General features: G+C 49.5%; 7 protein-coding genes across 7 annotated transcripts; 4 read left to right on the forward strand and 3 right to left on the reverse strand.

The window, feature by feature from the left end:
• Window positions 1-409: 409 nt before the first annotated feature.
• BBA_06955 (putative enolase) lies at window positions 410-1,957 on the reverse strand (the record flags this gene model as incomplete). The annotated part of the gene is made up of 5 exons (XM_008602052.1): window positions 410-1,205; window positions 1,259-1,309; window positions 1,361-1,452; window positions 1,522-1,775; window positions 1,834-1,957. 5 exons carry the CDS (start codon window positions 1,955-1,957, stop codon window positions 410-412), a joined length of 1,317 nt encoding a protein of 438 aa, XP_008600274.1.
• Window positions 1,958-3,689: 1,732 nt separating this feature from the next.
• On the reverse strand, window positions 3,690-4,573 carry BBA_06956 (pre-rRNA-processing protein PNO1; the record flags this gene model as incomplete). Its single annotated transcript, XM_008602053.1, has 3 exons — window positions 3,690-4,247; window positions 4,308-4,447; window positions 4,501-4,573. 3 exons carry the CDS (start codon window positions 4,571-4,573, stop codon window positions 3,690-3,692), a joined length of 771 nt encoding a protein of 256 aa, XP_008600275.1.
• A 733-nt stretch (window positions 4,574-5,306) lies between these two features.
• BBA_06957 (mitochondrial distribution and morphology (MDM) family protein) lies at window positions 5,307-7,259 on the forward strand (the record flags this gene model as incomplete). The annotated part of the gene is made up of 2 exons (XM_008602054.1): window positions 5,307-5,787; window positions 5,845-7,259. 2 exons carry the CDS (start codon window positions 5,307-5,309, stop codon window positions 7,257-7,259), a joined length of 1,896 nt encoding a protein of 631 aa, XP_008600276.1.
• A 1,034-nt stretch (window positions 7,260-8,293) lies between these two features.
• Window positions 8,294-9,476, reverse strand: BBA_06958 (translation initiation factor eIF3 subunit; the record flags this gene model as incomplete). The annotated part of the gene is made up of 4 exons (XM_008602055.1): window positions 8,294-8,309; window positions 8,365-9,068; window positions 9,147-9,241; window positions 9,455-9,476. 4 exons carry the CDS (start codon window positions 9,474-9,476, stop codon window positions 8,294-8,296), a joined length of 837 nt encoding a protein of 278 aa, XP_008600277.1.
• Window positions 9,477-10,386: 910 nt separating this feature from the next.
• BBA_06959 (canalicular multispecific organic anion transporter 1) lies at window positions 10,387-11,720 on the forward strand (the record flags this gene model as incomplete). The annotated part of the gene is made up of 4 exons (XM_008602056.1): window positions 10,387-10,549; window positions 10,661-10,938; window positions 10,976-11,269; window positions 11,319-11,720. 4 exons carry the CDS (start codon window positions 10,387-10,389, stop codon window positions 11,718-11,720), a joined length of 1,137 nt encoding a protein of 378 aa, XP_008600278.1.
• Window positions 11,721-14,315: 2,595 nt separating this feature from the next.
• BBA_06960 (alternative oxidase) lies at window positions 14,316-18,194 on the forward strand (the record flags this gene model as incomplete). The annotated part of the gene is made up of 4 exons (XM_008602057.1): window positions 14,316-14,931; window positions 16,897-17,450; window positions 17,532-17,930; window positions 17,982-18,194. The coding sequence occupies 4 exons, from the start codon at window positions 14,316-14,318 to the stop codon at window positions 18,192-18,194; spliced, it is 1,782 nt and encodes a 593-aa protein (XP_008600279.1).
• A 4,142-nt stretch (window positions 18,195-22,336) lies between these two features.
• BBA_06961 (oocyte zinc finger protein XlCOF20) lies at window positions 22,337-24,434 on the forward strand (the record flags this gene model as incomplete). Its single annotated transcript, XM_008602058.1, has 2 exons — window positions 22,337-23,432; window positions 23,485-24,434. The coding sequence occupies 2 exons, from the start codon at window positions 22,337-22,339 to the stop codon at window positions 24,432-24,434; spliced, it is 2,046 nt and encodes a 681-aa protein (XP_008600280.1).
• Between the last annotated feature and the right edge of the window lie 3,489 nt (window positions 24,435-27,923).

Consider the following 27,923-nt stretch of genomic DNA (forward strand, 5'->3'; position numbering starts at 1 on the left):
TATCTATCTTTTTATTATATGCCTAGGATTACTAGTTTATATTAAGTCTATAATCTTTTATAGTTTACTAGATTATAATATACTTATAATCCTTATATAGTTATATAACCTTTTATCTTAATTAGGTAAAGTGTAGGTTCTTACCTAGCCTTTAGTTCAGGCTGCCTCCCTAGCTACCTTATGCTGCTTCGTTCGTAATATTTACTAGTAGTTTCTTTTATTACTTACTCTAAGGAGAAATCGACTTGTGATTGATTTTCGATATTTATTATAACAGGAGTAAGTCGTCTAAAGTAGTGGCCTAGCTATGTGGGACTAGTGTATCGTTCATCATTTAATCACTCCCTTTTTTTGCTTATATATCTTTATGCCCCGTCACGCCGCATGTCAGCACTCCATAGCCGCCCAGTTACTGATTGACAGCGTTGCGGAAGTTACAACCGGCGTAGACAGCCAGATCGCCAAGCTCCTCTTCAATGCGGAGAATCTGGTTAAGTTTGGCCAGACGCTCAGAGCGACAAGGAGCACCAGTCTTGATCTCGCCAGAGCGGATACCCACAACGATGTCAGCAATTGTGACGTCCTCGGTCTCACCAGAGCGGTGGGACACCATGACACCCCAACCGTCGGCGTAGGAGTCCTTGGCGGCCTGAATAGATTCGGTCAGGGTACCGATCTGATTGACCTTAAGGAGAAGGGCATTGCAAGCCTTGAGCTCGATAGCCTTCTTGATGCGGAGGGGGTTGGTGACAGTCAGATCATCACCGACAATCTGAATATCCTGAGTCTTGTAGAAGTAGCTCCAGGCCTCCCAATCATCCTCGGCGAAGGGGTCTTCGATGGAGACAATAGGATACTTCTTGCAGAGGTCACCGTAGAGAGCAGCAAGCTGCTCATAGGTGAGCCACTGGGTTGGGTCACTTTCGGGGTTCTTGAAGTCAAGATCGTACTTTTTCTCTTCGGTCTTGTAGAACTCGCTGGAAGCAACATCCATGGCAATCTTGATCTTGCCGGTGTAGCCAGCCTGTTCGATGGACTCCACGATGAGGTCGAGAGCCTCGTCGGCGGTCTGGATATCAGGGGCAACACCGCCCTCATCACCAACGTTGCCAGCGGACTGGCCGTACTTTTTCTTGGCGAGACTCTTGAGCTTCTGGTAGACCTCAGCACCCTGGCGCATGGCCTCGGTGAAGCTTGCAGCCTCACTGTGTTCGAGTTAACTTGCATTCACATCGCTGGATCTACTCGAGACACGTACGAGGGAACAATCATGAACTCCTGAAAAGCAAGGCGGCCACCAGCGTGGGAGCTTTATAATGATTAGCGATGTTGCATACATTGCGTTACTTTGGCAACTTACCCGCCGTTAAGAACGTTCATGAAAGGAACGGGGAGAACGTATGGCTTCTTAGTACCAGCCAGGTCTGAAATATGAGCGTAGAGAGGGACACCCTAGGATTCGGTTAATTTGTCTTCTGATCTACACGGTAGGCGCCAGCCTAGACAACGCGATGCACTTACCTTTTCAGCGGCACCAGCCTTGGCAACGGCCAATGACACACCGAGGATGGCGTTGGCGCCAAGCTTACCCTTGTTGGGAGTTCCATCGAGAGAGTTAAGGAACTCGTCAACCTTGGACTGGTCTTTCACATCAAGATTCTCCTTAATCAGAGCAGGGCCAATGACAGTGTTAACGTTGGCGACGGCCTGGGTGACACCCTTGCCAGCCCATTTGGCCTTGTCGCCATCGCGGAGCTCAACAGCTTCATGCTGACCTGTGACAATCGGTTACGATGCTGTTTCGGCAAGAGGAGACGGATGGTCGGGACGGACCGGTAGAGGCGCCAGAGGGGACGATAGCCCGGTGCAAGCCGGTTTCAGTGACGAGATCAACCTCAACGGTGGGGTTGCCACGAGAATCGTAGACGGAACGAGCGTGAACCTTGGTGATGGCCATCTTGACTGTCTTTCGGGAGTTCTGTTCTGTTATTCTAATCAAAGAGAGGTTGTCAGTAGTTTGTTTAGCAAAGAGCTTAGGCGACGCCCCCGCAATTGGGCGAAAATGAGGAGCGCATTGCAGTATTGAACATTGTAGAAACCGAATAAGCTTTAGAATAATTCAAACGGATGGCAACAGCTTTCAAGAGGATTGACAGAGTTGATTGTGATTCACAATACATCTAAACGAAAATATGCCTCAACACACAATCTTTGCAGAGCTCAAGATAACCTGGCTTGGCGGAGTAAAGCGTTGGCGTCGTGGTAGGATGCTAAGGAGGTATCGTGAGGCATTGAAGCAGAAAAGAACTCACCGTGAGATGGGATTGATAGGGAACGATCCTATAAATCTCAAATTTGGCAAAAGGGGTAATAAGGAAGAGGGAGATGTTGGGAGGAAAATGGTCCAGCTCTGGTCGAGAAGCTGTTCATCTGCCAAAGACCACGGAGGGGCGAGGGAGGGGCAACACGCACCTGTAGGATACTTTGAAAACCTAACAAAACTAACTACTCTGGTAAGTACCCTCAGGTGTGGTCGCCATTCGCTCATCATCCACCAGCTTTTGCCAGTGCTACGTCAAAATAGTGGGGCTCACCAGCAAGGTATACCTACAGACTACAATGCATCCAAGGTAATTCCGCTCACGGCCCTAAATCCTACTAAATACATACTTTTTAAGTAAATTTTTTATTATATATGTAAGTAGGTATAATCCTATACTAGGTACCTAAAAATAGAATATTAAGTAATATATAACTTAAGAATTCTTCTAGATTTTTAAATATTAAGATTAATTAGATAATATCTTATAGAATTAGAAAAGGATAAAAAGGTAGATATTACTAATAAAATACTTTAAGAAGTTTTTTTATTTAGATATTATAAATTAAGTAAACTTGATAAATATTTTTTAGAAATATCTTTTCATTTTCTAAGTATTAAAGAACTAAATTATAAGTTAAAATATTATAATTTTAAGTACTAGCCCTTATAGTATTAGGCGTTTAAAAGTAGGCATTTTAGTGCGATTCAGGGTCGTGAGCGGAATTACTTACGACCCACTATAGTACGTACTAGCAGAGTGTGGGTACAAGTCGTTGAAACCTCAGGTCAGATAAATATCTGCCCATCTACGGTGGTTTCACTGTTCGTGCCCACCATAGTCGAGGTTCCTCTTACCTTGGTAGTCCACACCGGGATGTCGAACCGCGTGAATGACTTATGGACACATCGTACGCTTTTCCAATCACGGCCAGGTTGGCTCACCTCATGCTCAAACCCGTGGCCCCGACTTGGTCACTCGCGTGAAAATCGCTCGCGACATCGGCCCTTTTGATCAAAATGGTGCGCCCTCCCCATTTGTAGTGCTCCCATTGTCTTTCTTCGCTAGTTATGAGTAGCACTGCATATTTGGCACACCTACACCCACTGTAGCTTTCACGGAATCAGTGCCATGTTTGTAATATTCTTGTGCAGTGTACTCCGAACTCAGTCAGTCACTGTTATATCGCAATTGGTTGGTTCGACAACGCTAGAGTCAAACGATAGCCATACCTAAGCTACCGCGTTGTATCCACAGTGTTGTAACCATCGCATCAGTTGAATACCCATCCAGGGCCGTACTCCAAATTCGACACACTCCAGACGCCGCTGTAACGCTTTTGCAAAGATATCACGGTGCTGCAATCGTTTAAAATCGTTCCTTCATGCGCGCAGCAACAGTGCGCAGGTTTCCATACACTTTCCCAGGAGGCTTTCCAAGAATGAGGCTGACAATTGATTCGCGGGCCATGTGGATGTTCTTGAAGCCTCCCAGAATGTGGATCTTGGAGTCGGCCAAGACGACTCGCGTACGGCTGGCGTTCTCAATAGCAAATTTTGTCTTGCCATCCTTGCCCGCGATTCGACCAATGGCGCGAGCTTGACTATCGCCATGCATGGTCCGCACATCCTTGATCTCAAATGTTTCGATGTATAGGTCGTCCAGGCGAAGTAGCGCGATGGCGTCGTCGACATCAAAACCCAATGTGAACGCCTTGACAAAGTCTTCTCCCTTTTGCAAGGCACCGGAGTCGGTAGTGTGTTTAGATGTTCTCAGCTCCACCGTCTTGCGCTTCACATTCATACGGCACTGGAGCTTAAGATGTTCGACGAGAGGAGGGTAGATGGTGGTCCAATTATGTTTGAGCGGCGTCATTCGGTGCGGTGGGATTGGCACTTTGCGAGTTTCGACTCGTGTAACGAGATCCTGGGAGAATTAGCGATGCTTTTTTCTTTTTCGATGCATCGTCCATGCAAGACACCGTACAATATTCTTTGAAGGGGCAAATCGAGGTCGGCCCTCCTCGTCGACAGCCATAGAGTCGTCTCCTTCAGGATCTTGGGGCGCCATGAAGTCTCCCTCGCCGAGCACGGCTTCGGCGTCAAGGAGAAATTCGTCTCCGCCATCTAGGTAAAGAGTCAGCACGGCGATTGCTCGCCATGGGCAAGTTTCCGCGTACCTTGCTCGACGACAGTACTTTCCATGGGGAGCGGGGCTTCATCAGCCTGCTTCAAAGCGGTTGGTGCGGGCATCGTGGGCTATTTGCGATTTATGCTTTGTTCAATAGCTGTCGGGAATGAGCAGCTGAGGCTTGGCAGTAATCCAGTGCCCAAAATCGGATATATTAGTATATTCAAGTTTTGAGATATGCAGTGGTGAAGAAAGTCTCACACGATCGTTTCAGGTCTTTTCCACGTCGACATGCCAAAATTTCGAAATAGTGGGCTCGTCCGGCTTATCGATTGGACAAGCTAGTGTGTTTGGTTAGCTACATACCTAGGCACCCAGGCACCCAGGGTTTATATTTTTGTATTAGCGCTTGAGCGTTGCTTGTTCTTTTGGTAAAGCGGCGCCGGTAATAGCGCGTCATGGAATATGGAATGGATGATTGCGCCCTGTTTCTGGTCCATCCACTCTGAGAAACTGCCCTCGCATCCAGGCTTTTGGGAGCAGAATCATCGCTCCCATCCTTCGGCGTCGTCGCATTTGACTCGAGCGCCATGATCCGAGATAATGTCTAAGTTGATACCGTCGTGCCTCGTTTGGGGTCGCTTCGGTGCGACTGGGCTAACATCTACACCTGCCGCAGGGTTGGGAGGATTGCGCCAGGCTTTTGGTCCATCGAAAAGTTCTCGACATTATCAGGTGCTACCGTCTTCCCTGTCGTTACGTGTGATCACTATTTCTACGCCGAAACAACATAGTAGGCAGATTACCAGAAAGCAGGTGCCCCATGGTTTCCCATTCTGCACCAGCAGAACATCGATGGTTTCGCAGAGGCTCGCCTTCAATGGGCCACATCTTCACACAGTATGGATGCCATCGAGCCGGTCAAACAGCAGCCATATTCCCAAGAAAGACATTCGATCGCAAGAAACAGCAAAAAGAGATATCGGCCCGAAAAACGAAAGGGAGACGCAGCGCAGCATACCGTACACAGAGAATTCTCCCAAGGAAGAGAGCCAAGCTGAATCATTAGCTGCCTCTGTATCTAAGTATTTGCACCTACCGAGAATGCCTCATAGGCCAACAAAACAGGAATTGCTGGCTGCAGCGAACGGCTTTTGGGAGCGTTTAAGGGTGCGCTTGAAATGGATGTCAATTAGGAGTATGCGCCCGTGGAACGCGGACGAATGGGGCGCATTCGTTTCCTGGTTTTTATTCGGGCATCTTGTCTGGATCTTGGTCGGGACGACAACTTTTTTCTCCTTGCTTATACTTTCAATCAACACGGTCTTTGCTCAAGGTGAGTCGTGCATCCCACGGTTTCTCGCTTATCTATCAAATGCTAAAGATTTCCTAGAAACTCTCGCGCAATGGGTTGGGGATTACTTGACCCAGTCAGCGGGGGTCACCGTAATATTTGAATCCGCCATCGTTCCCAAATGGGGAGATGGTGTCATCGCGTTCCGCAACGTGTTTGTCTCTCGCCGTCCGGGACAAGTCAAGTCGTCGGTCAGCAAAGGCTCATATGACGAGGCTGCGGCGGCGGCGGCGGGGCGTCAAGCGCAGCTCGCCAACACGGAAGACACGGAAGATGATGGCAATTACACACAATTTGACATGACAATTGCCAACGTCAACGTCACCCTTTCGTTTCTCAATTGGTGGGACGGAAAGGGTCTACTGAAAGATGTGGAAGTTAACGGAGTCCGTGGTGTGATCGATCGTACATCCGTCCGATGGCCGCTTGTCCCTTTGGACCCCTATTCATACAGACATGAGCATCAACCGGGCGATTTCGAGATTGAATCGTTCAAACTTGAAGATTTGCTGGTAACCATACACCAACCGAACGGTTTCCGACCATTCTCTGTGAGCATTTACTCTTGTGAGTTGCCACAGTTGCGAAAGCAGTGGATTTTCTATGATTTTCTGGCTGCTACACACGTGTCTGGTTCTTTTGACGGGTCTCTTTTCACAATTCACCCTCGTCAAGTCCACGGCATCCCATCCAATCATTTTCAGGGAAGACTCATAGATGCCGACGAATCCAAGGCCTGGAAGAAGTCGAGCCGCCTCAGGATTGATGGGCTCAAAATTGACCATCTGAACCGTGGCGTAGAAGGTCCTTTTGGATGGATCTATGAAGGCGACGTGGACATTGTTGCCGACGTCATGTTCCCTGCGGACAACGAAGAGAGCCTGAGCAAGGTCATGATGGATTTCTACGATCAGCTTGAAGAAGTCGTTACGGCCAACAGGAATCGATTTATCCGCAACACGATAGTCAGGGAAGTCCCTCAACCTCTGATGGTCCAGTCCGGTCACATTTCAGAAGCTGCTACAGCACCGCCACCGTTGGAAGAGGAGCCCAAAGCGACTGCGTTTGCCCGAGGGGATGAAGACCGGCACTTTCTCATCATGGACCTGCGAATTCATCTCAACGACGTTAAGGCTGCGATGCCCTTATTTACCAAGGACATGTCCTACGTCAACCAAGCGCTGATCCGCCCCATTGTGGCCTACATCAACGCCAAGAAAACTTACATACCTATCTCGTGCCGCATAGTCAAGCGCCTGAGCGATTTTGACGGCTCCTGGACCGTCCTTGACTGCGGCTTGATGGACGACGCGTCCGCCGAGACATACGAGGCCTTTGCGCAAGACATTGAAGACCGAAACTCGCGCGTGCGCCGCTTCAAAAAGGTGGGCTTCTGGACCCTGTCGCTCGCTATCCACGCTCTTTTTATGGGCATGGCGGGCAACGTCGTTTAGCCCTCTTGGCTCACGTACTCTCATCCACTGGCGAGGAACAACGTCGTTTTCAACCTATAAGAGAACATCTCTACTTTCCGAAACGATGCATTTGAAGGGATTGAAACTCCTTTGAGCGTTTTGGATTATTGCTTCTTTGCACCTTCGCAGATAATAGATTCTGTACAGTATACATTAGCCACCGGCGTTTCTGGGTGGGTGTTTTAGCACTCATGTTTATTGTGCTTTTTGGCGTCTTTGCTGCTCTTGGTAACTCTTTTCTTTTCTGTCACTGATCGGGGAATGCTATGTATACTGACGGAACGGTGCGAAAAGATTAATGCCTAGACCTGATCAGACGACTTTAGAGGTGTCATGTACATAAGGATCCTGCTCACGACGGTCTACACAGGACACAGAATGGTCGTGGTTTAAATGAACTCGCATATCAGTGGCGAATGCAGAGCGCAAAACAGCTATGAGAACAGTTCAGGTCGTCAACATGGCAGTAGAAGAGCACCGTCTGAAGGAGTGATGTGAAAGGATAATGAGTCAATGAAAATCGTTCCCAAAACTCGAGTCGAAATGCAGTCTCGAGAATGTGACCAGTAAATACTGAAGGGCAATGAGCAAATGACGGACTTGAACTTGAGTGATGACACGAAAGACAATCGAAAAAGACACAAAAGATGCCAGATTTCCCCCCTTCCCATGCTCTCTTTCAGCCAGGCCGCAGTGCCTCGTCCTATCTCTTACCCATCCAGTGCGTTGTTCCGGGTTCCGGACGGTAAGAGCGTAGGCGTCTCATCATGAAATCGAGACAACAAAGAGGGCAAGAGCGATTTGACAGTGAGCCGGTCGAGCAAGCTCTGGGAGCATGCGCTACTGTGAGCCTTTCCCCATTTCATATATCGCAGAGCGACTGTCTTTCTTGGCGCGGCGTTTAAGACTGCGGCCGCCATGTGCATGCCATACGCGCTTATAGTACTGCTGAAGACTTGCTGGAGCAGGTGCCAATCGGTTTGCTAAGTTGACGTGGACCGTGGATTAGATCTTCACATAAAGTCGTCACTATATAGCGCGTCAGTCATCTTCGAGTGTGTGTGGAAGCAGTATATTCACGCACTCGCCGAAGGCGTCATTGTCGTACGTCTCCATGTCATTCGTGTTGGCGCGGGTGGTGACGAGCGAGTTCTTAGTCTTAGCAGCCTTAGTCTTTTTGCCAGTCTTGTCGGCAGACTTCTCAGTCTTTTGTTTCTCGTTACCAGCGCGGGTGAGAGAGCTCGCGATCTTCTTGATTTGCTCGCTAGGTAACTCTTTAGCGAGCTCCTTGGCAAATTCTTCGAGAAATAGGCCGTAGTGACCTTTCTTGCCGTTAGCGGCAATCACAGGGACAAGAACCTGGCGAAGCTGCTCAAATTGCTTCTTGGTCTGGGGATTGAAAATGGGCAGTTTAGCAAGGTCGACGGTGTTGACGGAGTCCTTGGAATCAACAGCAACGTTGGAGCCGGGAATGGTCTTGGCACGGTTGTTGCTGATGCCAATGCCATCAAAGAGGTCCTCGGCATGGCGAAGATCAGCCTCCTGTTCGGTGCGACGAAGGCGAGCGCGGCGTTCGGCTTCATCTTCTTCTTCGGACTCGTCGTCTTCCTCTTCACGCATGCGCGCGCGCTCCTTCTGATGATCAGCGATGCGCTGCACTTTAGATTTCTTGTTGGCGGCGTCCTCGGCAGACTTCTTCCCCTTCGTTTCGGCCGCCTTCTTCGCTCTTTCGCGCTCTACTTCGGAGTCTTCGGCGGCATCCCAAGAGTCCAGCACCTTGATGGAAAGCTGTCAGCGTCCATGTTTGGAGATTTCAGCAGAGAGGGGTTTCTTCTCGAAAATCTGCATTCATTATGGGAGCCTTACATCATCGTCGTCTTCTTCGTCGTCAAACTGTCGTCGGCGGGGGGCGGCAACCACAGGTGAGGTGGGAGGGGTATCAGACTCGCTGTCCTCATTGTCTGGGAAGGAGAGTGATAGTCAGCCGGTTGCACACATCTTACTTGAAGAGGCGCGTATGGAGCGTTGCAGGCGAAATTCAAGCTCCACAGGTGCGCACTGAAGAAGGATACAGGATCGCGAATATAATGTGATGGCATCTACCACTCGGCTGCGCGCATAACTCGCGTGCACGAAATGAGCCACCTCGTCGGTCCAAGGCAGACGAAACTTACCCCACTGCTTTGCTGGAGGCATTATGACGAGATTATTGAGGAGTTCAGTATATTTTATCCCACGTCAGGTCGAGAAGTCGGACGAGCGGGAGCTTGCGAGCGATGAAGTAACTGGTGGTGATAAAGGTTGGTGGCCGAGGGACTATTTATCGGATTTAATTTCCAGTGGCCTATGAATTTTAATTTTTTTTTTTTTTGTCCTTGCCCTCCGAGCATGGAGTTACGGTCGCCGAAGAGGGGGGGGCATAATAGTGTGTCATGGGTACGCCCCGTGGTGTAGTGGTTACACATCAGGGAAGGCTTTCTTTGATGAAGGTCGCTGGTTCGAATCCGGCCGGGGGCACACCTTTTAGGCCCGGCATAAACAACAGCCATCCAATGAAAAACAACGCAATAACCGAAATGTAGTGCGCTACGAGAATCTACCTAGGGCCGGCCGCCGTGTGGCGCTAATTTAAGGATTTTAGAATCTAGGAATTTTCGTCTAGCGTGAGCCACCAGCTCATGCGCACTTCCATTCCGCTTCAAATCCGAGACTCGCTTATAAGCCCCGTTGGCGTTTGCTTCGCAGTCTTTCCCTTGTTATATTTCGCGGTCAGGATACGATATTGTCTGTTATCTGTATAGTTTGCCGTCGTTCCCGCCGCCTTTGCATACAACAAGACGCAGTTTGGTGGGGAAAATAACGCAAACAGCACCGCGTCACAAGTCCCCCCCCCGCGGGTCTCTGCATGTGCTCGCGTGTACGATGTAGCAACTTTTCCATCAAAAGATATTTTTTCTGATAACCAAAGTCAATATGGTGGTGCCAATGCCAGCAAAGCAGTTCGTCAGAGCCGCTGGCCACTTGCCAACCACACACAAGTGCCAGGCGAAAACCGGCCTCCACATACACTGTCACCATCCTTGGTTTGCTCATTACTATTTCAATAATGTGTCTTTTCCCTGGCTGCTTGAACGCCCCAGAATTCTCTGATCTCCACCGGCCAAGCAGTCTGTCCCCGTGCCGCTTCGATCATCCCCGTTTCTTCGATGCTTCTCCGCAGCTACGTACCAGATTTTCTATCAAGTCTAGCCAATACACAGATGCGCGAGGTACGCGGCCGACGTTTCGCTTCAATTGTTGCTTACTGGCAAGTTCGCCATCGCTCATTTCCCATGTTCTCATAAATCGACCATTGTAGGCACTAGTTACCACTATCATAGTATCATCTCCTCCACCTCTTTCCCACCTTCACCATCTCACAAGCCGAAGTGGCGCAGGTGCTTTCTGCAAAGAATTTTTTTCACTAGTATCTGCCCTAAAGGCATTTCTCCTATTTCGTCGCCCTTACTTGTCCAGCTGTGGACTCACCAACACCATGCTCGACAAGATGGACACTCACTTTGGTCCGGCCGACGTCGGCCGCTTCGACTTCACCATCTTGTTCGAGCATACCATGCTTGGCCTCGTCCCCACAGGCATCATTGTCTTGGCCCTGCCCGTATGCTAACCGCTGCTCGTGCCGTTTGCCAGGCTAGACCAGGAGCTCTGCTCTGGTTCAAGCTCGCCCCGGCGCTGCCCTGGTCGCCATCCAGCTAGCCAGTCTGATTCTTTGGTACCGCGCTGCTCGCACAATTGTTTCTCTGGCAGCGGCAATCATGTCTTTTGCCGCATCTGTATGCGTTCTCGCAATTATTTACATCACCTACATCTATGCTGTCCAACCGTCAGTCAGCATTACTGAGCATCTTCTTGCCCATCACCATGCTCTTCGATATCACGATGGCCCGGTCTTACTTTATGAGAGGCGGATTGGCCGCCATAGCTGCTCTGTAGGCGGTGATCGCTACACTGAAGCTGGCGCTCGCTATTTTGGAAGAGATGCCGAAGCGCAACCTGCTCTATTCTGATAAAATTCGCGATAATGCGGGCACGGAGGGATTCAGCGGCTTTTGGAACCGATCCATGCTGATATGGGTCACTCGCCTTGTGGTGAAGGGCAGTCATCAGCACTTGAAAGTGGAAGACCTTCCACCGATTGGCCAGCAAGACAACCCCGAACAGCTCTACAACCGCTTCACGCCGTTCTGGGATACATTGGCAGCTGCCACAATTTCCAAATGGCCACTGATTCGAGCCGGAGTTCGCACACTCTACTGGGAATTTCTGAACTCGATACTACCTCGACTATGTCTTGTTGGCTTTTCATTTGCCCGACCATTCTTGATGCAATGGACAGCGTCAGCGGTTGTGCGGTTTTGCAGTCTCAAACGAATGGCCTAATTGGCGCTACAATCCTGATTTTTTGGTGGCTTGGTGGTGAGCCTCTGTCCTTCTCAACTGGTGCGTGTGTGATGTTACGAGCTAAGGTTTCATCTCCAAAGATCTCAAGAGCAATTTCCGAGCGACTCCAATATCAAGCAAAGACCTGCGTCCGAGGTATCCTCGTCATTTCCATCTACAATAAAACCAGAGATTAGGCATGGAAGACTTGGCAGCTTCCGCTGCTGTTTCATTGTTGACCACGGATATTGCTGGCCTCGATCAGCTGTTGACCAGACTGCATTCCACGTGGGCCTCATGTATCGAACTTGGCCTTGGCATCTTTGTTCTATTCAATTTTGTCGGTGCAGCTTGTTTCCTGATCTTGATACCCACTATCAGTATGATCAGTCTGTCCCTAGCAGATGGTCGCCTTGCGAGTAAATAACCTTCACTATTCAGAGTTGCCTCAGTCGCAACATACTACACATCGAAGTAGATGCAAGGAGCCAGGACTGTCTGGAACGAGAAAATCCAATCCCGCGTTGTATCTACTTCCAACGTTTTGGCCCAGCTCAAGAACATCAAAGCCATGGGACTGAACACCGCCATATCCAAGTTTCTACAAGAAAAACCGCTCAGCGAAATTGGCACGTCAATGAGCGAACGCAATGCACGCATCTTCATTTTTGCCATCTGTAAAATGAAGAAAGCCCTTTCTGCCAACCTGAGCGAGAATTCGGAACTGATATAAACTTGACAGACGCTTTCGGAAATACAATGGCTCCAGTGGCCATCTTTGCTGGCGCTCGATTTTGGACACGCGCCGCCGACCCCATGGCTGTACCCGAGATTCTTGCCACATATGCCATTGTTTTGATTGTTTCTCTACTCATGAGCGAGCTCTTCCGTACTTTGCTGGCGGATGGGCCTGCCTGATGCGGATTCAAAAACTTCTCCTGCTTCCCGAGTTATCAGACACGCGTGACAGTGGCGGGTTACCAACCTCGCAAAGTACTGGCTATAATGAAAAGAATTGTCTGCCTTTGCACTCAAGCCGATATGCTGTCGAGTTAAACCACGTTTCATAGACTTCCGACCTGACGGGACCAATTCTCAGAGACGTGACACTTCGAATCACTACAGGCTCTATCGTGATAATCCACGGTGGACTTGGCACAGGCAAATCAGCTCTTCTCAGTGCTATTCTTGGTGAACTGCCTATCTATACTGGCTCTATTGACATTGCGACAAGGCATATTGCCTACGCCGCCCAGACACCGTGGATTCAAAATCTCACAATCCCAGACAGCTAATTGGCGCATTTCCGTTCATCGAGTCGCTGTACGACGATGTTATAGAGGCGTGCGATCTCACCAAGGATCTCGATGATCTTACAGATGGCGACGAAACGATGACGGGAAGTAACGGCTGCAACTTGAGCGGAGGACAGAAACAGCGCATAGGACTGGCTCGAGCCCTTTTCTCGCGATGTTCCATCATCATCCTCGATGACTTACTCTGCTCTCTGGACGAAACCACCGCTACAAGCAAGGATCATACAGCGCCTCCTAGGGCCCAAGGGTCCTCTGCGCAGCTAGAATTCGACCGTCATGATGACCACAAAAAGTATGGACATTCTCGACGCGGCCGATATTATCTTTGAGATTTTGCCTCGCGGCAACATCGTGCAAGTGGCACTTTCTCGTGCAAACTCAAGCAATGCTGCAAAGCTTTGGTACTTGCGAGACCAAACCCCTGAGCTAACAGCCGATGTCGAAGACGAGTCGCCGACTGACGTCGAGGGACCACCAAACGTTGACACTTCAAAAACTCTAGATGTTGATAACGACACCAAGAGAAAGGAGAGCGACTTTCGCCTTTATCGCTCCTTCTTCAACTCGACCAGCATGTTCATGCTCGTGTTGTGGTTCGTGGGCGTCGCAGTTGCATCAGCCCTGGAAAGAATGCCGCAGATTTTATGCGTGTTTGGCTCAGTATCGATGCAAGTAATAACAAGTACTTTGCCGGGCTTGTTGCTTTCAGCGTCTCGGATATTTTTTGCCATTTCGATCGTCGGCGCGCAGTTCTTTAAGCATATTGTGCTACACACGTCGGTGGCGCTCCACTGGGACCTATTGCAGACGGTTTTTGAGTCGAAATTGTCATTTATCAGTCACAACGACGCAGGCTCGCTACTCAATCGCTTCAGTCAAGATATCGCCTTGATCTTATAGATGCTGCCGACGCTTTTCATGGCATCTTTCTCCATGTTCTTCAACGTTCTGGTAGATATCGGCGTCATTTCATCTGGGACCAAGTATGCCGCACCCATCATTGTTTTCTTCATCGTCACTCTCTACGCAGTCCAGTACTATTGTCTTAAGACATCGCGTAAACTGCTTCTACTAGGGCTCAAGACCTCGGTACCGCTTATCACACATATGACAGAATCTAGCTCTGGCATGGCACATATACGCAGCTTCGGATGGCAATACTACTTTCATAGCGACTTTTTCCAACGTCTCGACTCCTCGCAAAAGCCATACTATTACTTATTTTGTGTTCAACAATGACTTACCTTTGTGCTGGACACTATGACATATTGCTGCTGTCATGCCAGACGTGGAGGAGGATTGGCCGACGACTGGCAAGATTGACTTCAACTGCGTGACTCCCAGCTATAGAGCTCCTAGCGGGGAGGTACGACGAGCACTCAACAACGCAACAGTGAGCATCCAGCATGGCCAGAAAGTCAGCTTGATTGGGCGCACAGGAAGTGGCAAGTCATCAATGATGCTGACTCTCCTTCACCTGATTGAGTTTTCCGGCAGCATCAGCGTGGACAATCGAGAGATCAAGACAGTTCCCCGCCACATCTTGCGTTCTCGAATTACAACACTGACGCAAGAGGGTGTGGAACTCACGGGCACGGTGCGCTTCAACATGTTTCCGTTTGACTCGCTTATTATGCCTGCAGATGACCACATTATCGCTGCGCTCGAGGGAGTCGGCCTCTGGACACACATTGAAAGACATGGCGGGCTGGACGCGGACATTGCAGATGCGCGGCTTTCATATGGTCAAAAACAGTTGCTGTTTATCGCCCGCGCTCTTCTGCAACGCGAAGTTATGGACACCAAGATTGTGCTTGTAGATGAGGCGACCAGCTCTCTGGACGCGGAAATGGACCAGCAGATACAGGAGCTGATGGACGAGTCATTTGCAGATAGTACGGTTGTGCACATATCTCATCGATGGGAGTATTATGAAAATATCGACCTGAGCATTGGACTCAGTACGGGAGAAGTGGTCGAAGTGATGCGACGCAGCTCGAGGTCTGGGCACTCGGTCCCGGCGCATTGATCAACTAACATCAGCTGTAAAAAGCATCATGTTATAGTTGGGCTTATAGCAGCGTTTGATTCTTGTGATTCACAACTAGAACGACGATACTGGCTGGCTAGCTACATAGACGGCGTTTTCTTTGGGATTATACCATGAGCCATTTCCGCCATACTGTAAAGTACACAGTATTGCAGGTGAGATGAGTCACTTGCGCCCTACGTCATCTTAAGGGTGAATGTTCGATTACTATTGTTGACAGAAGTGGGCATTCGGTGCTCTCATGGGAAACGGAGTAATTTCGGCCTCTACGAAATAGCTCTCCTGGTAGGTACCAGTACTTAAAGCCTCTAAATAACTACACGTGCCACACACCCACTCTTTAAGTTAGGTATTAGATATACTAGTAGCCACTATATAGTTATAGCTACTATATTATATTATATAAAATAATTACTCTAATAAAAAAAATCTAAAGATATTAAAACTTAAATTTAAATATATTAAAATTTTATATTATATAATATATTAAATTACTTATTTAGTTTTTAAAAACTTAAAATTAAATATAAAAAATTTAATATTTTAAAATTATAATTTAATAAAAATAATTATAAAAATTACTTTTATATTTTTAAATAACTTATATTTTTATTATTTAGAAAGGCTTTCTTTAATATATATATATACATTTATTATTAAAATATTTTAATATATATCTTAAAAAAGTCTATAATTTTAATTATTAATTATTAATTTTAAAAAATTATATAATAGTACTTTTTTAAAATTAATATTATTTAGTAACTAAATATTATCTTCTATATTTTAATATATTAATAATACTTTTTATTATTTTAATATAAGTAATAGAAAATATTTTTTACTTTATAGCTGCGGGTGTATAGTGGCCGCCAGTGTATCTAACACCAACTCGAAGAGTGGGTGTGTGGCATGTGTAGCTCTTGAGCCCCCAAAAATACATCCCTGTCATCTGAGCTGTCCGAGGGGCAATCGAAAGGTTCTGGAAAGCTGGATAACCTAGTAATTACCTCGTGGGTTTGGTGCGAAGCGGGTCTTTTTCACGGGGCTGTCACAGCTTTCAAGCACCGAGTACCGGACAGCCACCGAGGCCGCTCAAAGATGGGTGGCACCTGCTATTTATCTGCCTGTCGCCCGTCTGCCGGTCTGCGGGCGGGCGGTAGGCGGTAGCTCCGACGGCCATGGCAGGGCAACGGCCGCCGTCGTCGCTCTGCCAAGGGAGACGAGAAATTGAAAGCATGGTCATGGACGAAAATTATCAGCGCAAAATCACTCTTTGGAGCCTCAGGTCGCCAACCAACGAACAACTAATCCGTAACCATCGAAAATGAAACGGGACAGCCGAGTCAGAGTCTGAAAGAGGCCACTGCTTAGCGCCGGATCAACCCGGGCAAGCCGGGCTGGAATCGCGGCCGGCCAATGAGTGCTGGCATCTTGGTCAGGCACTGACTTCCCACAGGGTGCCGGCTGTTCAGCCGTCTCAGCAGAGTCAGCGCTGCCTAAAATTTCTTTAATTCTCGTGATGTATTGTGCTCCTGTTTTTTCTGTCCCGATTATTTCCTCAGGCCAACTTTATCTCATTTTTTCGTGCCTCGTATTCATTCCCGCATCCGTTACGGCTGTTGTGCTTTTTTCCGACGAGGGTTTTCTAGAAGCATATAAATGCCCATGTCCCTTATTTCACTTAGACTGCGTTCAGCCGCTTCTCATTAGAGTTACTATTCCCAACACAGTAATCGACACTACCACGGCCACCACCCAAACTTGATTCACAATCTCGCTACCCATTTTCTGACTCCCAAAACCGTAGCCAAAGACATCACTCGCTCCCAAGCTCCCAAAAGAAGAAGCAGGGTCATTACCAACAACACCCAGACACTGATACCAGTCGTCATACATTCGATGCTATCCACCACCACGTGTACAAGAGCGCCCACAGCCTCCAGGCAGACTGCCCAGCTGGCCAAAGCGGCCATCACGTCTGCCAATGCCAGCTCAAGCCCGCAGCTGGCTGGCCTGCGCCTGCGCCTGGCCGCGACGCCCTACTGCTGCCACGGCTGCCGCTCCTTCTCGACGACACCAGTGTCGCGGCTCAGAGACTTTTTCCCCGCCAAGGACACGCATCTGATACAGACGACGCCGGCCGCCTGGCCGCACCCCGGCTACTCCTACGAGGAGATGACGGCCGTCGTGCCCGCGCACCGCAAGCCGCGCACCTTCGGTGACTGGTTAGCGTGGAAGACAGTTCGCTTCGCACGCTACTGGATGGACAAGGCGACAGGCATGGACCGCCAACAGCAGGTCGATAAGAGCCATCCCACGACGGCCGTCGAGGCGGAGAAACCCTTGACGGAAGCCCAATGGGTAAGCTTGAGCAAACATAATGAGCATCATCAGTCTCACGATGCTGCGATACTGCGAACAAGGCTAACACCTCGCCGATAGCTTATTCGATTCGTCTTTCTTGAGAGCATTGCTGGTGTGCCCGGCATGGTCGGCGGCATGCTTCGGCATCTTGGCAGTTTGCGTCGCATGAAGCGCGATAATGGCTGGATCGAGACCCTTCTCGAAGAAAGCTACAACGAGAGAATGCATCTCCTGACATTTATGAAGATGTGCGAGCCTGGCTGGTTCATGAAGCTCATGATTATCGGTGCACAGGGTGTCTTTTTCAATGGCATGTTCCTCATGTATCTTGCGAACCCCAAGATTGTGCATCGCTTCGTTGGCTATCTCGAAGAGGAGGCCGTGCACACATACACGAGATCGATTAAAGAGATTGAAGACGGCCACCTGCCACGTTGGGCAGATCCCAAGTTTCGCATTCCTGATATCGCCATTCAGGTCAGTGGACAAATTCAATCAGAGTCAGGAGTAGGAGCTAACGCCTCGCAGTACTGGAGAATGCCAGAAGGTCATCAAACCATGAAGGATCTTCTTTTGTACATTCGCGCCGACGAAGCCGGCCACAGAGGAGTCAACCACACTTTTGGAAACCTGAATCAAAAGGAAGACCCCAACCCCTTTGTTAGCAAGTTCAAAGACCACAAGGAAGCGCCGAATCCCAGCTTGAAGCCGGCTGGGTTCGAACGTGACGAGGTTGTCTGAGCCAGTCCTCGTTTGTATTTTTGCCTGGTTCAACGACCCCGCCCACTCTGTTTGCCTTGTAGGTATCATCTCACTTGTTTTACCCAAGTCCATGGATAGAATTTTAGACGGCACAGCTACATTGTTCTTTTGTTTTTTCTGGAATGAGGCATTAGGTTCAGACTCATTCGGCCGAAGAAATACCCAACTTTACTGATTTACCCAAGCGTTGCTGCCCAAGACCTGATGTGATGAGCAGAAGGCCAAGACTTGTACATCAACTAGTTCGTCGGCTGCCGCTCCATGCCCCCTGGTGCAAGTCTATACAATACGCGTCATCAGTACAAAAGTTCCCTTTTCAATATTGGCATTCCCAATCGAGACACAATTGTCAGATTAGCTCTTCGGGAAGTACTTGCGAACAGTTCCGTCGCTTGTGTCCGGGCCATGAACCATGACCAACAGGTACGCGGCCTTAATGAACACCCGGCCAGGCCCAAAGAGGGATAGCATAAGAAGCGAGAAGTGATTCAAAGCCTGATAAAGATGAACCTCCATTGTGCAAAGGAACAGTACTCCGTGCACAATAAATCTTTTGGTCAACAGTGCATGAATTGGTGGTCCTAGCTTTCAAAAGCGGCGGCCTCCTGGTATCAGTAGAATCGGTCGCGGCAAGGGCAGGGCTCAAGAAACGCCTTGCGAAAAGCCTTGCCAAAGGTATCCGTAGTGGCTCCACAGACCCCGTAGCTCGACCCTCCGGCCGAGCTTCGGCCGTGGGAGGTGTGTTCCCCGGTTTCGAGATGTGACGTTTAATTTTCGGGCTTGAGCATGGATCTGGATATCGGCCTACATTTGAGATGCAATGCAAATCTCATATCCGCACGTAAAGGGCGTTTGAGAGGCATATGCGCATCGGGGAGGCCGACCGGGTAGTGTTGCCAGCAGGTAAACCACAGATATGTCCCAGGACATGTTCTAGATGCATGTTCAAGGTGAATAGCGAAATACCATGCAGCGCCGTCTTAATCTAGAAGCAACCGCGTACTTGACTGTGCTTTTCCTGTCGCCAAAACGTTCCTGACCTGTGAGCCTTTCACTCGCTCTATATTAAGCACAGCTTGTACAGGCCACCCCCATGCACACGAGGATTCTAGACCTCGAACCTACCGGTGAGGACAGGAGAGGTGGAGCTGGTAAGCATCATCAGATTCATCACTACGAGTATACCTAGTAGAATCGCGGCCAAGAAGTAGCTGGCGCCCGTTAATCAGGCATCTATGAGGGGGTTGCTGGTAGTGAGGCATGTTGGCATAGGGGCAAGTGGGCAGGGCATTTTCAGACGAAAGCATATTGGCAGAATACCCAGAAAGAAAAAATACGCTTAGACCTTTTTGTCGTTTGAAATAGCTAGTGAAAACACACAATAGTTGGTCGGTTCTCCACGACAATTTTCAGTCTGTGTTTGCCACTTATTACTCGCGACGCGTGAGCCGTGAGCCGTGAGACGTGGCCAGCGAGCCGGGCGTTTGGCGGCTTGCCAGAGTGGGCATCCGTGGAGGAGGGCCGCGTCATTGCGTGGAGCCCTCGGGTGAGTTCATCATGATTTCCCGTTTCTTTGATGTCTTGCAGCACAGTTGATAGATAGTGCAGTGAATGGCAATGTCGACTAAGTTGAATTCGAAAGGGGGGGTGAGAAGCCGGCGTGAATGTGGGCATCAAAAGAGATTTGATGAATCGCCCAGAGGACTTGTAACACGCGCCGTTGGGGGCCATGTGCCATGTGAAAACTGCCTTACCGACGTGCCCACCATGATAAAATGCTGGCGTCTGATGAGGTGTCCTAGTTGCGACACGCCGCCGTAGGGCTGCCAGCTTCTATTGATAGCGGGGTTAACCAGGTCGTCAACCCAACCCGACGTGGGCGAGGAGCAGCTTTACGAGCCCACGTTCTAATTATGGTGGTAAATATGGGATTCGGCCCCTGTGGTACACGCCACAACCGCCAGACGACCTCTTGTTCGTCCCAAGAAAAGGGGTGTGCAGAGCCCGAGATCAAGGTGGCGCAGTCGGTCGACGGCCACACACCCATCTCTCTCGAATAATTAGGGCGTGTTTGGTGGAAAAGGTGGAAATTGGAATTGATGGAGTTGCATCAACGGATTCGAGACGAACAAACAAAGTTTTCGTCAAAACTCTTGCGCAGAGCGCAAACCCGCGAGCCAGCTGCCCAACGAGGCAATAGCTTGGATTCACTGCTTGCTGTACCTAGCGCTGGAGCATCAGTGACTGCCAGGCTCCCCGGCTGCCAGGGGCCGTCGGGAAGCCGTAGTGCCTAGGTAGGTACCTTCTCCGTGCTTGTCTGGCGTCTCCGTGTTGCGCCTTGTATTAATTGGTTTCATGGGCTGGTTACATTAAAATGCCCCGTTGTAGCTAGCGCTCGGCTATATGGAGTATGTATAGGTGTAGTGAGATGATCTAAATATTGCATTATATCGTCCAAGTATCCGTATGTCTGTTACATGCGTTGAGTAAACCCTAACCCTACTGATAACTCCGAGTACTGATGATGACAGTTAGGTCTAACAAGCTCCACTCGGGTACCTCTGGTTGCTCTGTTATCTAGACGAGTAAGACTGTTATCTAAACGAGTAAGACAATCGGACAGAGTCTATCCCTCGTGTGGGAGCTTCACCTTTGGAAGAAAACAAACTCATAACATTATAACCAAAACCAGCCGTTTCATCTGTCGTCGCACACATCTCTGCCCGTTTAAAAAGGGCTGAGACTTGGTCGTCCGCTAGCGCACTGGCACGGACGAGGCTAGCTTACAGCCATCTTAAGGGCCTTGCAGGAGGTGCAGGCGCCCAAATAGCCCGGTCTCTGGCGCACGCAGCGCTGAGGTACCTAAGTTTGCTAAGGTAAGGTACCTACCTAGGTACCAGCCCGCGTTGGCAGACTCTCTGGCATGATGTCCAGTTGCCCGACCACTGGAACTGCCCCACCGCCTACTGGTAGGTACCTAAATAGGCACCAAGTAAATAATTATCACTTTCCTCGTTGAATTATCAACAGTTGAATCATGATCCTCAAAGCAAGCACCAGGCTATTGTAGTTACAATGTCCTGAATCTTGCTTTATTTTTCTCGAGTATCCCGGCTTTACTGCCGAGCTTCCACTTCTTCTCTAGCCTCGCGGGTCGCCTTATCAGCTCAAAACCCACATGGCCGTGATTCAGTCACGACTTTAACCACCTCATAATCTACCTACGTACCAATAGGTAGGTACTACCTAGTTGGTAGGCAGGCATGACAGGCAATTCTAGCGAGGGTTGGGTCAGATCCGGCAACTCTCCGAAGTAACTACCTCTGTAGGTAATTCTACTCCGTACATGTACGACCGTCGCCAGCTGTGACACTACCCCTCGTCAGAGCCGCTCGAAAGAACAGACCCTTTTTGACCCTATTTTCAGATTTTTCGGGCGCTTTGAACTGGTAGGGCTTGCGGACAGGTCGGGCCTCGATATTCTTTGAGCCCGCCTGTTACTGCGCTCACGGCGGCTCTGCTTGAAGCTGGTTACCTTCTTAGGTACTTGGCACTTCCCCTTCACCACCAGCTAGGCGGTTGCGCTACCATCCAGCCGTGGTCGAAGTTTCGACAGCCACTGATATTTTTTTCCCACTTCGTCCCGTCTCGCTTTCCTCTCATCATCCTCCCAAAGCGACATACGCCACGCACTCCCAGACATTCCTCATCGTCTTGCGCACGCTTGTCCTGGCTCGAAGCCTCTGACCACCCCTCCCTTTTCCACGCGGCCCAGGGCTGTGTGAGCCAACCATCAACGCAGACTCACCAGGACCTAGCCCGCTTGTCGCGACCACACTTGCCTGCACAGCCTCCTCCAACATACATTACCAAACACTTGACACCCAACCCCCGCGGCGCGCGGTCGCCGTACAAAGGCTGCCTCGAAAATCTGCCTCACCGGACAAGTCAACGCCTCCAGACTCACGCCCCCCCAAAGTCTCCCTCTACCCACACCCCCGCGCTGACTGCCGCTGCTGCTCCTCGTCAAGCCCCATCTCCCGATACGCAGGTACATTCTTTGCTTCCGGAGCATCCCCAAGCGTCTCCAACGGCGCTCCGCTTTCTCTCATCTTCTCGACATGGACCACCAGTTGCAGGACAACGGCCAGTCGTCGGCTGCTGCTGGCCAGCAGGAGCAGTCTGTTATAAATCAAGCGCACTCGCCGTCGCCGAACCAATTTGCGCAACCCACCGACTCCAACATTGACCTGTCTCTCGATCAGCAAACACAACAGCAATTTGCCGCCGATTCGAGCTTCGATTCATCCTTTGCCGATAGCTTCATGACGTCCCAGACCGCCCAGCAGCAGTCGCAGTCCTTCCAAGCCGACGCCGTCAACCCAGCCGCCTTTGACCCCTCCGTCGGCTTCACACAGCAAGCAGCATCTGGCGCAAACAACCTGGCCTTTACGTCCCAATCCCAGCAGAACTTTCTGGCACCCAGCCTCGACGCCGACTTTTCCCTCTTCCCAGCCTCCAGAAACCAGAGTGAACATTTTAACCAGCCGCTCTTCGAGCCCTCTAGTCTCAGTCCGGCCGATCTCAATAACATGGCTTCTCCGCAGTCTCAGCAGTCGCCCAGCTCGGCGCAGCATTCACCATCCTTTACTCAGCATCATCAGTTCTCCTCGCCCCATGTCCACTCCAGAAACGTTTCTCTTGGTCCAGAGGCAGCCCTTCTACCTGGTCAGATTAACGAATGGAGTGGTGCTCAATTCACTGGCCACCGTCGTGCACCCTCCGAGTACTCTGATGTATCTTCTGTCACACATTCGCCTAATATGAATGTGCATGATAGCTTCGATAATGGCGCCAGCCACTCGCCTTTGCAACGACCTTCTGACGGCAGCATGTATCAAGAGGTCCTTGGTATTGGTTCCTTCAACCTTGGCGATGGTCGCAGTCCCTCTCATAGCCCTGCCATCAGTCCTCGCATTGGCTCTCAGACGCTACCAGACATGCAGTTTCAACCATCGCCAAATACTGGCTACAACATACCTGCCTACCCTATCATACAAGATCCTTGCGGCACTTTTGTTGGAAACAGCCAGGACATGCCACAAATGGCCCCTGCTATCAACATAGACTTTGCGCCTACCAGCAATGCTAAGCTCGGTGGCTTTGATGCCACCAAATCTCAGCTGGATCAAGACTCGCTACTACCGCCAGATAGAGGTATACTTGCTTGAAAACTTCTACCAATCGACCTAGCTAACCAAATGTGCAGGGCGTCCCAAATCGCGCCCTCGGTCAGTAACAGACCCCTTTCGGCCCGGAGCTGCTGCAAAGCCTAGACCGAGCAGTGTCAACGCCACACTTGGCTCCAATTTAGCTTCCCGCCAAGAAGTCTCACGATCTCTCTCGCCTGCAGACCGACAGTCCTCTGCTACCCGCAGACGGCAATCCACATCCGCAGTGCCAAACAATGTCATTGCCTTGCGCCTGGCTGATCCCGAATACCAAGGCGGCTCAGAAGGTGGTGGACCGAAGCGAGTGCAGAAGCACCCTGCCACATTTCAATGCACCCTGTGCCCGAAACGTTTCACTCGAGCTTACAACCTACGCTCCCATCTGCGAACACACACAGACGAGCGCCCCTTTGTCTGCACAGTTTGCGGCAAAGCGTTTGCAAGACAACACGACCGCAAGAGACACGAGAGTCTACATTCTGGTGAAAAGAAGTTTGTCTGCAAGGGTGAGCTCAAGGCTGGAGGTCAATGGGGTTGTGGACGGCGGTTTGCGCGTGCCGACGCCCTGGGTCGTCATTTCAGGTCCGAAGCGGGGCGCATCTGCATCAAGCCGCTGTTAGACGAAGAAATGATCGAGCGCCAACGGCAATGGCAAGAACAGCGCATGCAACAAGACATGACTAGCATGGCTGGTCCCGGTATGGCAATAGACGCCAACACAGGCTATCCCGTCGATGGCAATGGACACTATGCATTGCCCGCAGCTCTGCTAGCGCAATATCCCGCACTAGCAGCGATGAATTGGTCGGCGCCGGAGATGAGTGGTATGGAAGACGACCTTAGTGGACGTTCGTCTTTTGATGCCAGCGACTACGACGACGCCGACGATGGAGGCTACATAAGCGGCCCAAATACAGGTTATGGCGAAGGTGGCATGGCGCAAAATTTTGGCGAAGTAGGTTATAGCAGTGACATGGGCGGGCGTTGAAATACCATTTTGTTAACGGAGTAATCCGTCCGTTTTTTTTTTTCTTTTGCATTTCAGGAGGCGTTATTTACGAGAATCGCCATGATTTTAGGCTTTTTGATAATATCTTCTGGTCATACAGAGCGTGTTATAGCGCTGTTGGTCGCGGTGTAAAATCATTTGCACCGCGAGATTGTTCATCTATTCCATCTTTACTACTGGGATTTCCGACAGAAACTTGTAATCGTGTCTGCTCTGATAAATGTCGGTGGACTGGAATTTGCTCTTGGCTTGTTGCTTCGTTTCCGACATGACACGGGGACTTCACTCACACAGACGGATTCAAGTATAGATATCACGCAGATTCTGAAACTAAGCTCACTGCTTTGTTGAACAGACCAACATTCTCCTTGCTAATTTTGTGGTGCCTCAATCCGAACAGAACGGTGTGCATGTTTATAATTGCCGTCTCTCTCACGACAAATTAATTGTTCTGCATCTTCAGCTTGCTCGCGGACCCAGAGTTACTCAAACAGGACACAAGATGCAAAGAGCTACGTCGAAGTAAGTAACCTCCAACATGAAGGGACTTGTCATTTCGCAGTGGCCTCAATTTGAATATTTTGATTTCTCTCCATGAAAGACGGGGAGGGCGTGTAGGGCGAGCATATGCATACATTCAAGTCTGCCTTGCCAACTGAGATACATATCCAATAAAAGATGTTGTAGTTAGTATGGTCCGGGAAATTGCAGAAAAGGGTGTATGCATTTGTACAGGGTGTACAGCCTTGCACAGATCTCCTTTTGGGAGCCGCGTGGGTTTTTAGCTTAGCCACGATTGCTACGCGTCACCTGCGTTGGTATAAGATTCAAAGGTTTCAAAGATGCCACAAGGCAGATTATCTTCCGAGAATCATAATCCTTTGCACCGACTGCCCAATGTACCTTGGGAGTCAAACAAGACAGCAAGCAACAGAAGAAAGTAGTCACAAGTCAGGCCTGACCGCTGTCAGGGTGGGCCAATTCTTGCATGCCTGACAATCCTCCCCGCTTCCGTCAAGAAGGAGAGCACTTGTCTCTCGGTTCCATCGTCGTTGGGAAACAACGTCATCTGCAAGCAATACCAATTCTGCAGCCCGAATCCAAACTAAAGTGGAACAGCAGTCAAATATTGGTCGTGCCTTTGTTTCATTTGCCCGGCAATTCACTTGGACGCCTGTGATGGGGCAGTAATGGAAGCGGTGAGGCCGGCGTGGGCGTGGGCGTGGGCAAAGAATGGGGATGGAGACTACGATGTCCACTTACGGAAGAATTGCAGACAGCCATTTGGAACGAATTTGTTCGTGTTTGTTGAAGACCAAGAGATATGTAGTCAGTGAAAGACTCCGACACTGATGACGAATAATCCTAGAATGCGTTACAGGGACCTGGTATACAGGATGAAGACCTGGTTCAGGATGAATCTGCGCTCCGCTAACCCGGAATAAAGCGCCTTTATGCAGCTCACAATGCAGCTTCTCAATTATCCTGTTGCTCAACAGGCTCTAATTATGAAGCACATTTACAAATATAAGAGTCAAGCGTTGAGGCGTAACTGCAGCCCCTCCGTTAGCCTCGCTATTCGCAAACTGTGATGAAGTTGGAGTAATTGACTGGAAAAAATGAAATACCTTTCTTTCTTCAGTTATCGCGCATACCAGTAGAAGCGAGATTGGTCTTCTCGGAACGTCACTTCACGAGCCACTATATGTATAACAGTTGTCCGGAATACATAAGCTGCCTATTTTGACGGAATATTTACTCCCTTGGCTGATAAGTATCAATAAAGCCATGGCACTCAACAACTGGTCCCCTGTAGCTCAGTTGGCTAGAGCGTCAGACTGTTAATCTGAAGGTCGCAAGTTCAAACCTTGCCGGGGGAGGACATTCTCTTATTTTATTTTTTTGCCATTAGTAGTAGGTCAAACGTAGGGTTAGTATAGGCATAGAAAATGTGAGTAACTAACTAAGTAAATCAAGTTAAGTATTATGTGATATGGTAATTAATAGATAGTATTAAAAATGCTATGATACTATGCCGTTTATCGGCTACATCGCTCTTGTTCTTGACCATAGCAAAACAGCGCCTCTTTTCTTCTTTTCCTCTCTTGCTCCTTCCTTTTTTCCTTTTGTCTACCTATCTATCTGCTCGGGGGGTCAATGTGCGGCTTGTTTCATGACAAGTGCTGTACACGAGACAGCTTTACGTGGCTGGTTGCACTCGTCTAGACACAGCTGCAACGTGGATGGACGCGAAACTAAAGAACCTGTGCAAGTCAATAAGCACACCGGAGATAACGGCAACAAACATCAGAAGAATCTAATTACAAAACAAAGTGACCCCCTGCAGGAAGACAGAAAGCTGCATTCATTACCAAGTGCAGGGTAAACTAATAAACGTAAGCGAAACATGAATAACCCACAATGCCGAACACATTCGAAATCAAAGCCTTGCGCATCAAGAAAACTCAGTGCTACTACGTGTACCCCGCCCCCCTGTTCTATATAGCTGCATTGAATAGCAGAGAAAAGTTTACAAACAAAAAAAAAAATTCATCCACGGCGTCAAAGGCAAAAGTAGAGGATCTATAGTCCTCCCCCGGCAAGGTTTGAACTTGCGACCTTCAGATTAACAGTCTGACGCTCTAGCCAACTGAGCTACAGGGGACCAATTAATTGGTTGGTTGGTGGGTTGAATTCCTAGGCGCTTATTGCTAATTAATAGCATATTGCGTGCTGCAGCTGGCCTGAACTCAACTGGGTTCTGCGACTTGCAGATGAGCAGCAGGATCTGGAGGGGTAAATCCCCACTACGACTATCATGGTGACGCGACTTGCCTGGCATGCCTTGTAAAGCGATGGTTATACTGATTATCAACTCTGTTATTGCTTTGAAACCTGTTACAATCTGGCTGATCTACTACACATGCTGGGACTGAAGATATAAGTGAGCATCTCATGCACCCGAGGTGAAAGAATCCTTGGTTTATCTCTGCAGAGAACTGACTCTCTGCCTCGTCCCGTAGAGCCTCATCTGACAGATAGTCTGAATCATTTCAATTTCACTCATCTCCGCTATGTGCTCACACATTGGTTGCACTTGCACATGAGTATCGCTAGCATACCGCCATACGGCGGCCCACGATGTGTCGAGCTGACGACTCACGAGCTGGGCATCGACGCATGACACTCCGTTCGAGTGCATGCGCCAATTCTCACCCCGGGCTCAGGGCACAAGCTCAAATACCATACTCCGTGGGCGCTGCTAATTGTCGGCCTGCTTCGCAAGATTTGTCGGCCACCAAAAAAATACCCAACACATACTACTAGTTGAACATTGGGCGCAGCATGCCGGGTCCTTGTGGGGTCCTTGCGGGAAGCCCCCGCTGAAGCTGATGCACAGCCCTGGTTCCTTTGGCAGAGCATTTGCTGACGCGCAAGCCTTGTACATTGTGATAGTGACAATGTCGA

Source organism: Beauveria bassiana (genome assembly GCF_000280675.1).
Source record: "Beauveria bassiana ARSEF 2860 unplaced genomic scaffold BBA_S00022, whole genome shotgun sequence".
Taxonomy (NCBI): Eukaryota; Fungi; Ascomycota; class Sordariomycetes; order Hypocreales; family Cordycipitaceae; genus Beauveria; species Beauveria bassiana.